Below are 13,250 nucleotides of genomic sequence, written 5' to 3'. Positions count from 1 at the left end.
AATGATGTTTCATCACGCCGGAGGTAAAAATAATCTCCAGGGGCTTAATTTGTGAACCAGAGATTTTACGTGCAAGTAACGATTCATTGATTGTGGAGATTTTCAACTGTCCAGCAATACATCTGGCTACCTGTTTGTGGTCTGGCAGATGAATGTAAGTTTACAAGAACCCTAAAAAGGTGGTCAAAGAGGCCATGCAGAGGGCTACGCAAATTGGCCACAGAATACTTCAGGTGCTTCAGAAAGGGCAAGTACAAATAAACAGAGCTATTCAGGCTGCCACCAGCTTAAAACAATCCATTTCTTAATACATGAAATTGTGCAACCAATTGTTAGGAGATAACCAGAATGGTGTATACCACTGGAGTAGGAATATTTTTATATGTACCACTTATATCAGGGGCGATAGCCTAGAGTTATAATAGTTAATGTCAAATAATGTTCTAGGAACCCAGGTTCGAATCCTGCCATAGTGGATGGTCGAATTCAATAATAAAAAAATTATTTGGAATTAGAAATGTACAGATGAACACAAAAGCATTGTCGATTGTTAGAAAAACCTCACCTGCTGACTTCAGGGAAATCTGCCATCATCACCTGGTGCCAGTTGGTCTTGGTCTAACTTGCATGTGACTCTGGACCCACCGCAAAATGGTTGACTCTTAACTGCTCTCTGAAAAGGCCTAGTAAGCCACTTCTGAAGGGTCACCGGACCTGAAATGTTAAGTTTGCTTTCTTTCCACAGAGGCTGCGAGACCTGCTGAGTTTTTCCAGCAATTTCTACTTTTGTTTCTGATTTCCAACAGCTACAGTACATTTTTTTGTTTGGCAAGCCACTCAGTTGTATCAATTGCTACAAAGTCTCAACAAAAGAACAAAACCAGACATACCAGTTGGCATTGACCTAGGCACTGGTAAAAAAATGGCAGAAACAGTCTTGTCAACCGTGCAAAATCTCCCTTAAAGATTCCCTCCCTTATGGCATTATGGGTCAATTTACAGCATGTGGACTGCAGCAGTTAAAGAAGGTAATTTATCAGCAATAGATGCTGGCCTAACCGGCAACACCCACTTCCTAAGAGTGATTAAAATAATATTACCACCTCTGCAACATACCAGTGGCATCTTCCAAAGAAAGTTGGGGAAAAGATAAAACCTGATATTTACAGAAGGGTAATTTAGAATATCTCCAGAGATATGGTGGTCTGGCCAACTGAAGGATCATAGAGGTATCTTCAACATAAAGTTAATAGAGGGGACTGAATGAGATAAAAATAATCTTGCAGAATTATGCTAAAAGCTACACAGTTGCAAGATGAGATTTGCTGCTGTGAATAAACACACAGGGATACAAACAGTTCAAACAATGCCAGATTAATTGTAAACTATGGGAAGAAATGTGGGATCACCCAACCATTTAGTCTGATGTCAAGTTGTCTATGAGGTGGCAATGAAATGATAATGGTCAAAGTTCCACAAAAGGACTGTTTATTCATTGAACATCAATATCTTGAAAAAAATCATTAAAACATCAGTGGAATCAGACAGGGGAGGACAATTGATATATACAAGCTAGAAATAAATCATGTCAAAGAACAAATTGTAGCTGATACTGGATTTTATAGCCTTCACATCAATTTTGCATCATAATTAGATATACACAGCCATGTTGTGATTGGTCAGTTGAATGTATAATGTAGCTGTGATTGGATTTAGATAATTACATGTTTTTAACTGGTATACGATAATTTCTTGTAACTGAACTTGAACATATAACCGACACTGTAATCCATTGGTCGAAGCCTCCACCGACTCAGAGTTTGACATCCTGGGACCCTTGCTATAAGATACAACAAAGGCTATTCTAAAGACTCTGAAGATCTCCTTCTGGTCACTCTTTGCAAATAACGTTCAGAGGATAGCTGAGCGGCTATCAGACCATGGAAATTCCTGTGACCAGACACACTTAAATCATGGGACAGACTACACATCCGGACCCCTCAAAAAGAAATCTTTTTGCCAATCTGCTGGTTGGAGGAATAGATCAATGTGGAATATTAACAATAAACGTCAATTTAGTTCAATATGGAATCAAAGGGAGGGGAGGGTGTGGAGGAGTGGGACAGTGTAGCCACTGAAAGCCACATCTCTGTCACTGCCTCAGAGTTCCCTGTCCCTTCTTCCTTAACATTCTTTAGGTCATCTGCACTCACGTGAATCTTTGCAGTAGTATCAGCAGCAACCACTGTTCCATTCACAAAGGACAGTTATTTTCCCCTAGTAGGTCAATAGCGCTCAGGGGAGTGGGAGGCTGGACATTCAGCTCCATGGTTCTAACATCCAGGGAATTCCTGGTCAAGTCTCTGCCACACAGAAACAATTCAGGTTTTTCACCAGTTTTGCAACCAGTGAACAGAATCTGTATCAAGACAGAAATTTCATCCACCTTGCTGATACTGCTGCACCCCTTCGTTGCTGCACTGGACTGCCAGTCCAGATTTTCAACTTTTATTTCCAAATTGTGACTGGAACCTACAACATTCAGACTCAAGGTGAGTGCGTTATCAATAGCATACATGGCCGACACCTTATGCACTAGGATTAAGAACATTTAAAATCAACAGTTTTCAACAACCACGTGTTTATGCAGTAGACAACATGAGAAAATCTACCTGTTGTTCAGCTATCAGTGATGTTTTAAGGCTCTGGAGTTCTTCATTCCTTTTTTCTAGTTGGTCTAGTAAGTTGGCCTTCTCTTCTTGAAATTTTCCTGTAAGGTCAGCAATGGCACTTGGAGGGGCCCATTTTACTGATGTAGATGAAACTGGATCATAGCTGCATTAAAAATAATTAAAATATGAAGCCACAACTACGGGACATGGAGTAAAATTCTCAAAGTTTGTCTGGAGAACTATTATTAGACTATTCTCTTTTCTGTACCCCAAGATGTAAATAATTTTGTCTACTCAGTCTACTTATTTTGTTATGAGACCCAATTTGCACTTCTACAAAAAAAAATGTTCCTTTATGAATCATTGAAAATTTTATCAAATACATGTCAGGTCACATAACCTACAGTATTTTGGAGAAATAAAGTCCTCAGTTCTTTTAGGAACAAGAAACAAAAACAAAGACCCCAAGAAACAGTAAGAGTACATAAATACCCATAGCTGCATCAGAACAAAATAGACGGCAATATGAAGAGGTAGTTGTATGTGTCAAGGTTTAATTTCAAACATGAAGCGTTTGAAATAAGTGAAGGTAGCTAATGTTTTCCCTATACACTTTACTTTTACTAACAGTAGTATACAAAGCAAGTGCAAAAAGTATAACCCTGAAGACCAACATATTCCAACAATTTGAACCACAGCAGTACTAAAGCCTCTAGTATCCTGAACTGTCCGACTTCTTTGCTCACTTGTTTCGAATTTTACCCTCAGTCAAAAAGTGTGGTGCTGGAAAAGCACAGCCGGTCAGGCAGCATCCGAGGAGCAGGAGATCAAAGTTTCGAATGTAAGCTCATCAGGAAAGGGGGGTCTACCATGCCCATGTTGGTCATCAGTAGACAGGCAGGAGTCTGGAGGAACAAGCCAGGCATCAAGTGGTGGTAGAGAAGTCAACGTTTTGGGTATAACCTTTCATTAAGCACCTATCTCTCAAATTCATTTCACAACACCTGAACTGGCATGCTTTGGTGATTCAAGTGTTCATAACTTACTTGCGCCCCTTTAATCTATGCTCTGTTAACTGACCTCCAACCAAAGGGAGAAGGTTATTCCTATCAATCCTATACCCTTTTCCCCATACCCTTGCTCCTCATTATTTTGTAGACCTCAATCACCTTCTCTGCTTTAAGAAAAACAACCCTGATGTAAGCTGAAATGCTCCAGCTCAGGCAACATCCTAGTGAATCTACCTCTGCACCTTCTCCAGTGCAGCACATTCTTCCTACAGTGTGGTGACCCCAAATTACACACAACAGTCCAGTTGTGGTCTAACAAACATCCATGACTGCTCCAGCCTAATCCCTCCATTTTGTATTCAATGCCTCAACTAATAAAAGCAAGTATTTCCTACACTTCCTTACCCGCCCATGTATCTGTCCTATTGCTTTCAAGGGTCTATGCACATACTCAACAAGGTACTACCCCATTAATCATGTACATCTTTACATTGCATATCCTCCCAAAATGCATGACTTCATGTTTATCTCGATTAATCTCCACCCGCCAATGTTTTGCCAATTGGACTAGCCTGTCCAAATCTTCCTGTAGTTTAAAAACCTCTTCTATATCACAGAATCAGGTGAAGGAACAGCACATCGAAAGCTTGCGATTTCAAATAAACCTGTTGAACTACAACCTGGTGTCCTGTGACTTGTCACAGAATCATTACGAAGCAGGTGGCCATGCCTGCAAAAGTTTTATTACATTGTGTCAAACCTCCTGCCTTTTCCCCATACCCTTGCAAACCATTTCTATCCAAATCTTTTTTGAATGCCTTGATTGAACATTTTACATTCCATAAGCCTTTTTCCACATTACTCTTCTTTGTTTGCATGTTGCTTTAAACCCAAGTACTCTCATTCTTTTCTCCTTTTGCGAGCAGGAACAGTTTCGCCCTATCTACTTTATCCAGCCATTTCATGATTTTTAAAAGATCTATCAAATCTCCCTTAAGCTTCCTTTACAGCTCAGGATACATCTCATCATTGCCTGAGAATTTGTCCAATTTAAGACTGTTCGAACTGATAATATTTCTTCCCTCTCAATTGTGATTTGTTTAACTGTATCATAATCCTCTTCCTTGATTTCTAAAGTTACAATATGCTTCTCTACAGTGAATACAGATGTAAAGGTACTCATTTAAAACTTCAGCTATGTCTTGTGGCTCCACCAACAGATTGTCATTATGGTCTCTAATGGACACTACTCTTTCTCTTGCTGTCTTCTTGCTCTTAAATGTACGAATAAGGTAATTTGCATTCCCATTTATTTCATGCCCCCTCATTGCTTTCCTTTTTTATAAAAGTAACTGCGCTTTCTGTATTCAAGCACTTCTACTGCTTTTAACCTTTAATATCTAGCAGAAGTTTCTTCACACCCCCTTCACTTTATCCAATCTTGTACTAACCTTAACATCAAGGGTTTTCTGGTCTTGTTTTCCCCACCTTTTGTCTTTATAAAGAGATGTTGACCTGCACTTTTATTATTTTCTTTTTAAATGACTCCCACTACTCTGATGTAGATTTTCCTCGATGCACCCAGTCAACTTTAACCAGATCCTGTCTTATCACACTTTGGCTAGACCTTGTCTTATTAGTCAGCCATCACCCAATTCAGAGCCTTTATTTCCAGCCCAACCTTGTCCTTTTCCTTAGCTATCTTAAATCTTAAGAGTTATGGTCTCTACCAGAAAAATGTCCCACCACTATCACTTGCTTTTCTTTGTTCCCCAAATTAGCTATCATATTTGTTTATAACAGAAGTCAGAAGTGCCAGCTTTCAGATGTAACATTAAACAGAGATGCAGCAAAATATTTTCTTTGAGGCTCGTGCAACACTGAAAAGGCACTGGCAACAGAGTCCTTGAATATTTTAAAGGCAGAAGTAGGTAAATCAATTTTAGTTTCACAAGTTGAAAATTGTTAGGGATGGAAATAAATGTAGATTTCAGGTAACAAACAGTTCAGCCATGATCTTACTGAATGGTGGGACAGTCTCAAGGAGCTGTGCTCCTGATTTGTATGTCCTAGGAATAGAAAATTAAACAATGAATTATTTGAAATTTTTGACTGAGGCTGCAGAGTTAGTGGGTGAATTGAATGTAGAAATAAAAATGGATGAGACTGAAGTAATTAAACATTTAGAACTTAAGAACAGAAAAATATGAAATAGGTGTGTTGCTGTTAGAATCAGCTAAGTTTTACTTTGAAATTTAAAAAAAACACGAACTAATAATAAAACTAGGAAAAAAATTAAAAGAGCGATGGTACATGAGAAGAAACAAAGAGGGAAAGAACTGGAACCTACAGTTGGAATGTAGAGAAAAAAGAAATTGAATTTGAAATCTTTGAATTGCAAAGAGATATATCAAACATAATTTTGTCAAACAAAAGCCTAAAAAGGAAGAGAAGGTAGTAGTTTGGAGGATGGTCATGGTTCCAATAAGGAATTTGATTTAACTAGAAATCCACACCTAGTGCCAACATTTAAGAAGAACAGTATTGGAAGATTTTTTGAAAAACATTTAATTTGATGTGAAGTTGAAGTAACCAAAAGAAATTTAGACTTCAGTGTGAACATCCTAATAGGTACAGTTATGGATCAGTTTATCAAAATAGGAAAAGGTAAAGTTGCTATGGTACTACCTGACTAGGCTGCTCTCCCATTAGAGGGAGACAACTGGTGGTAAGTTTAACTTGAGGGACAAGGTTGAGCCCTAATAATAAGCTAGGCTGATGTGGGAATTGAACCTGCACCGATGGTATCATTCTGCATTGCAAACCTGTTGTCCAGCTAACTGAGCGAACCAACACTATTTGTTAGAGTACCAATCGGCAGACTATGAAGCTGTTAAAAGAGCAATATGAATGTATTTGAAGCTTAGTAAGTAAAAGTTAAGACTTGTAGAATTTCCAAAGGAAAATAAATGGCATGTGATTAGTGACTTTGATCACAAGAAATAGTATTCTGACAAACTTCAAAACTCATTTAGATAAGTCTTAAACACCCATGAAGCAACTGTACTGGTATGATCTCTCACTCAGACAGTTACATGTGCCCATACAGAAGCTGGAGTAGAAAAGCAGAACATGCAAAAGGTATTACTTTCAGGGAACAATAGAAGGAGGCCAAAATAACAAAAGGAGAAAGGCTGGAATCTAAAAGTGACAAAAAGAAAACTATATTGACAATGGAGATAAGCTATTGGGGAGATCAATTACAGAAGTAGAAATGACTAAAGAATCCTTAGAAAAGGGTACATTAGGAACGGAAATGGGAATTTAAATTGGAGCAGCGATACAGATTAACAATGTTCCTTCAAAGAGATGACCCAGAATAATCAAGAACGTTCTTGCGTGATGATTGATACAAAGAAACAAATCAATAAAGGTTATTAGTATTTTATATTTTATAAGAGGAGGTAGTTCTATACTCTTACACTCAAGGAAATAAATCAATAAATATATTGAGCAACACAAGGAAAGTCAACCATTGATACAGGCTTCCAGATAGGTTTGTGAAGGAGGAACATTCTAGATTATTTCCTGATTGTATTGTGATCAGATCACAGGCTTATACAATTAGACATGTAGATGAAATTTCAACGAAAAAGGGAGATGCCATGGAAATACAATTATTATCTCACACTGTTTAAACACCAAAGCAAAATGGAAAAATTGACAGCCTATCTTCTTTAAAAGGGTAGCATAGTGGCTCAGTGATTAGCATTGCCATTGCACAGCGTCAGGAACTGTTTCTATGGAATTTGCATGTTCTTCCCATGACTGTGGGTTTCCACCAGGTGCTCCAGTTTCTTCTCAGTCCAAAGATGTGCAGGTTAGGTGGATCGGCCATGCTACATTACCCATAGTGTTCAAGAATGTGTAGGTTAGGTATGCTAGCAATAGGAAATGCAGGGGTGGGAAGCTCTTCGGAAGTTTGGTGTGGATTTGTTGGGCCAAATGGCCTGTTTCCACACATAGGATTTTATTCTATTTTAAATATAAGCAGATCATGGAAAAAGGCTAAAACAGAGTGGTGGTAGTGGGTGACTTAAATTTCCCCAATATTTACTGGAATTCCCTTAGTGTCAAAGACTTGGATGGGTTAGAATTTGAGAGGTGCATCCAGGTGGGATTCTTGAAACAATATGTATATATAGTCCAACTAGGGAAGGGGCTGTATTAGACCTTGATCCATGGAATGAGCCTGGCCAGGTGATCGAAGTTTGTTTTTTTGGGGGGAGGGGGCGCATTTTGGGAGCAGTGATCATTATTTCCAAGGTATAAAGATAGTTATGGAAAAGATAAAATTGATCTTCGGCTGAAAATGCTACATTGGGCGGGAGGTTACTTACAACGGCATTCTGCACGATCTGGAAAAAAATGGTAACTTTCAGAAATCAAGCAAGTCACTTGAGGAATATAAAGGAAGCATAAATGAACTTAAAATAAATCAGAAGGGCTAGAAAGGGCTAAGAAATGTCCTTGCCAAGTAGTATTAAGGAAAATCCCAAGGCACTTTCTATTTATATTAAGAGCAAGAGGGTAACTAGGGATAGGGTAGGTTGTGACACAGTGTAAACTTGAACTTTAAGCACTTAATGGATTGAAAGAATCAAAGATAACTCATTACATATGGAATGAATCAGCAATAAACTGCTTCTTAAGAAGACAAGGTAAAACAGTCGTTAAGCAATTAAAACCAATATGTTCATTAACCATCCCTGGGAAGGAGTTGAAGCAACAAAGAAGCTGTTCCCTGGGAAAGGGGAAATAACACTGCTATCAACCTACCTGACAAATAGGCAATTACATCAGCCGTCCTGAACTAAAAGGAGTTAACTGCAGGAAAAGCTGTTTTTTAAACAGACCGCTAACTCAGAGTATAGGAAAGAATAGAGGAGCTACTTCAGCTAAGAAGGGAAGCTATAGACTGGAGGTCTCCAGAAATGTAATCAATGTTGGGGATGAAAGAATCCATTCAATCATCAATAAAGTCAACCACAAACTTGAGAGAAAATTGATAAGAATCCAACACCAGAACAACTCAAAAGCAGAATTTTGAAGTACAACACTGCACAAGGATAGAACCTTGGACATTTCCAAAGACAGACAGGTTAGAATCCTGGCTAGATTCCACCACTAATCGGGTAATAGCCAAGTTGAGTTGCAAGGCTTAACTTGCTTACTTAAGGGGTCTTACTTTGGTTGCTACATACAATAAAAGTTTAAACCGTTGTTTCAGGATTTGATTGTCTGTGAGATTTCTGAGTAAGTCGCCGAATTAAAACTAACTTGTAGTAATTTATTGATAAGGTCAACTGAAGGACAGTGGGTCAAGAGGGCAGTAGCAAGTTGGAGGTTTGGGACCAACGTGGCAACACCCTCTTGACCTGTCCATCATCCTTCCCAAAATTTTCTCCACCCTCCTCTCCGACCTATCACCTTCTCCCCCACATTCATCTACCTTTTGCATTCCCAGCAACCTTCACCACCCCTCCCATTTATCTCTCAGCCCCCCAGCCTCATTCCTGATGAAGGGCTGATGCCTGAAATGTTGATTCTCCTGCTCCTCAGATGCTGCCTGATCTGTGGTGCTTTTCCAGCACCAATCTCTGGACTCTGATCTCCAGCATCTGCAGTCCTCACTTTCTCCTCGGACTTGTACAGTTAATGGTAGGGCCCTGGGGAGTGTTGCTGAACAGAGACCTAGGGGTGCGAATGCATAGTTTCTTGGAAGTGGAGTCACAGGTAGACAGGGCGGTCAATACAGCTTGCCATCATTGGTCAGCGCACTGAGTTTAGGAGTCGGGAGGTCATGTTGCGGCTGTACAGGACATTGGTTGGGCCACTTTTAGAAACTGTGTGCAGTTCTGGCCTCCATGCTATAGGAAAGATGTTGTTAAAACTTCAAAGGGTTCAGAAAAGATGGACAACGATGTTGTCAGGGTTGGAGGGTTTAAGCTATAGAGAGATGCTGCAGTGGTTGGGGCTTTCTTTCCCCTGGAGCATTGGAGGCTGAAGCTTATGAAGGTTTATAAAATCACGAGGGACACAGATTGAGTGAACAGCCAAGGTCTTTTTTCCCCACGATAGGAGAGTTCAAAACTACAGGGCATAGGTTTAAGGTGAGGGAGGATAAATTTTAAAAAAGGACTTTGGGATAATTTGTTTGTGCAGCTACATGTATGGAACATGCTGCCAGAGGAAGTGGTGGAGGTGGTATAATTGCATCATTTAAAAGACATCTGGATGGGCAAATGAGCAAGAAGGGTTTAGGAGGGATATGAGCCAAATGCTGGCAAATTGGACTATACCAGTTTAAGATATCTGGTTGACATGGACGGGTTGGACTGAAGGATCTGTTTCTGTGCTGTATAACTCTGAGTATCTGCATCCTGTTATTCATTCATAATCTTTCATGATTTTACTAGAGAGCCTGGATCTGGATTGTTGTATGCAGTATCACTTAGCTCTCTACATTAAGCGGTTTTCTGTTTAATACTCACACAAACCATTGTGTTTGCTGAAGGATCGCTTAGCTATTTACAGCAAGCTGCCTTTATAGTTTAGTATTTAGAAGTTCATCTTATGTCCATTGACAATCCCTTTCAAGATGTGCATGCACCAAATATACTCTCCCACACTCCTCAGTAAATCAGGGTTGAATCCCCAGCTTGCCGATAATAATAAACTGAACGACATACCAGACAAAGAAGTTAAAAATTGTGAAATACAATTCTGCTGCTGCTGATGGTCCACCACATCTCTCAGATGCCCAGTTTTCAGATGAAAGATTTGTTCTGAATCTACCCCAATTAGCAAGTTGGTGCCCAAAGTTAGGTAGGTGCAGGTGAGGTTAACAGCACTTTTCCCTTGTGTTGGTTGTATCACCACCGACCCAGGTTCAGGTTAGCAATTATGTTTTTTGGGATGTAGCCAGCTCAGTCAGTACTAGAGCTCCTGAGACATTTTGCTTGTGGACACTGACATCTTTAATCCTGTGTGTCATAGGATTTTGCAGATAGAAGAGGTCTTTCACCCCGCTGAGTCCTCAGTGACATATCTACACTAATACCACTCTCCAATACACGGCCCATAGCCTTGAATGTTATGACATTTCAAGTACTCATCCATGTACTTTGTAAAGGTCCTTCCCAGACAGCGCATTCCAAACTCCCACCACCCTCTGGGCTTTTTTTCAAAAAGACTCCCTACAGTGTGAAACCAGATCATTCGGCCCACCAAGTCCACACCGACCCTTGGAAGAGTAACCCACTCAGACCCTATTACTCTACATTTACCTCTGACTAATGCACCTAACCTACACATCCCTGAACACTATGGGAAATTTTAACCAATTCACCTGACCTGCACATCTTTGGTTTGTGGGAGGAAACCGGAGCACTCTGAGGAAACCCACGTAGACACGGTGAGAATGTGCAAACTCTTCACAGACAGTCACCAAGACTGGAATCGAACCCGGGTCCCTGGTGTTGTGAGGCAGCAGTACTAACCACTGAGCCACCGTGCTGCCCTCATATCACCTTTAAACACCTTGTTCTTCTCCTGAAAAGAAATATTCTTCCTTGTTATTGACCAGTTGCTTCCTATCTACTCTGGCCATGCACCTCTATCAAGTCCACCCTCAAACTTCTCTAAACATCCTCGCTTCACAGCTAAAATGCTCTAACCCAAGCAGTAGCCTGGCGAGTCTCTTCTATGTTCCCTCAAGTGCAATCATGTTGTTTTAATTGTGTGGCAACCAGAAGTGCACACAGAATTCCAACTGTGGCCTAACCAAAGTTTTGTACATCTCCAATATAACCTCCTTGCTCTATGTTCTAAGCTACAACTGATTAAGGCCGTGTCCCATATGCCTTTTTAACCACCATATTAATTGTCCTGTGCTTTCAGGGATCTGTGGACAAGCACCCTAACATCTCTCTGTTGTGTGTCCATGCCACCTTCAGTATTTCTTCCAAATGGTGCTCAACATCGGTGCTTGAACATCATTGACAGATCAGCTGAAGATAAGCAGTAGGTGGAACAGAAGCTTTCCTTCGTTATGATTTACACAATGCCATGAAACCTTTTGGGGTACGGAGTCAACACTGAAACGTCCCTAGGCCCTTCCCATGTGTGGAACAGTACAGATCCAGAAATGACTCTGCAGGATGAAAGCAAGATATGGTTGTTTTTCACATTAGAAGGACTCCGCAGTGGTGTTCCCTAGTGAGAAAGAAAGACTCTAAGGGAAGGGTGTACCATCAGTGCCAACTAAAGAAGCTGAAGATATTATTAAATTGAAATGAAAAGAAAAGATGCGTAGCAGGCCAGAAGTGCCTGAAGATATGAAGAACGTTAAAAGAACAACAAAAAGAAATAAGGAGAGAGAAATTACAATGTAATATCAAGCAAGTTAGAAATATAAAAACGAATTTAAAAGTTTCTTCAAGCATTTGAAAAGTAAGAGGAAGTAAGGGGAATGTTGGCTCTCTGGACAGGGAAGGGGACTGGGGTATTATTAGTGGAAAAATGGAAATGGTATATGATTTTTGTCTGTCTTCAATATAGTATCCCCAAAATAATTCTGAATCAGAATGTGAAAGGGATTGAGCAACTGAATTACAGTACAATCATTGGGGGAAAGAGTATTGAGAAAACTCTTACAAAATTTCACAGGTTCCCTGGTCCTGATAGAATTCATCCGAGGGTGAAGTGACTGCTGAGAGTGGAGATGTAATACTTTTAATTTTCCAGAATTCACTAGATACTGGAAATTTCCCATCAGACTGAAAAATAGCTAATGTAACTCCACTTTTTAAAATTGCAGTGAGACATAAAACAGGAAGCTACAGGCCAGGTAACCAAATATCTATCAGAGGAAAAATGTTTGAATCGATTAAGGATGTCATATGGCAAGGCAATTTGAAAATCTTATTGCACACAAGCAGGGTGAAAGTGATTTTGTGAAAGGGAAGTAGAGGAGTCAGTGGATGTATTCCACTGTACTCGTGCAGCTATTTACAAGGTGCCCGTCAAAGGTTAGGAAGCAAAACAAAAGCTCCTTTTATAAGAATGGACATCCTTTTGCCAGAGATGGAGGATTGGTTAGCCAATAAGAAGCAAAGAATGGACATAAATGAGAAACTTTTAGGTTGGAAGGATGCAATGAGTGGTATGCCATAGGCATCAGTGATGGGATCTCAATTATTTATAATATATATAGATGACTTGGATGTAGAGACCAAAGATATGGTTTCTAATTTTCCTGATGATACAAGGATTGGCAGGAAACTCAGTTATGAAAAAGACATTAGTACAACAAAGAGACCTTGGAATGCAGGTTCATAACTCCTTGAAAGTGGAATCGCAGGTAGACAAAATAGTGAAGAAGGCGTTTCGTATGCTTTCCTTTATTCGTCAGAATATTGAGTACAGGAGTTGGGAGGTCATGTTGCGGCTGTACGGGACATTGGTTAGGCCACTGTTGGAATATTGCGTGCAGTTCTGATTCCTT

General features: G+C 39.9%; 1 protein-coding gene across 4 annotated transcripts in view; it reads right to left on the bottom strand.

Moving 5' to 3' along the window:
- Positions 1-13,250, bottom strand: part of rb1cc1 (RB1-inducible coiled-coil 1) — a 311,576-nt gene that overhangs the window by 204,969 nt on the left and 93,357 nt on the right. For all 4 annotated transcript variants that reach the window (XM_043688321.2, XM_043688325.2, XM_043688324.2 and 1 more), the window contains one exon: positions 2,673-2,835. In XM_043688321.2, the coding sequence (XP_043544256.2) occupies positions 2,673-2,835 (163 nt within the window). The remainder of the gene's footprint in view (positions 1-2,672; positions 2,836-13,250) is intronic.

Source organism: Chiloscyllium plagiosum, unplaced genomic scaffold, assembly GCF_037043375.1.
Source record: "Chiloscyllium plagiosum isolate Xiang-an unplaced genomic scaffold, Cpla_swu_hap1 HiC_scaffold_4, whole genome shotgun sequence".
In the NCBI taxonomy this organism is placed as follows: Eukaryota; Metazoa; Chordata; class Chondrichthyes; order Orectolobiformes; family Hemiscylliidae; genus Chiloscyllium; species Chiloscyllium plagiosum.
The sequence above is the reverse complement of the archived record's forward strand: the minus strand, read 5'-3'. Positions and strand labels throughout refer to the sequence as shown.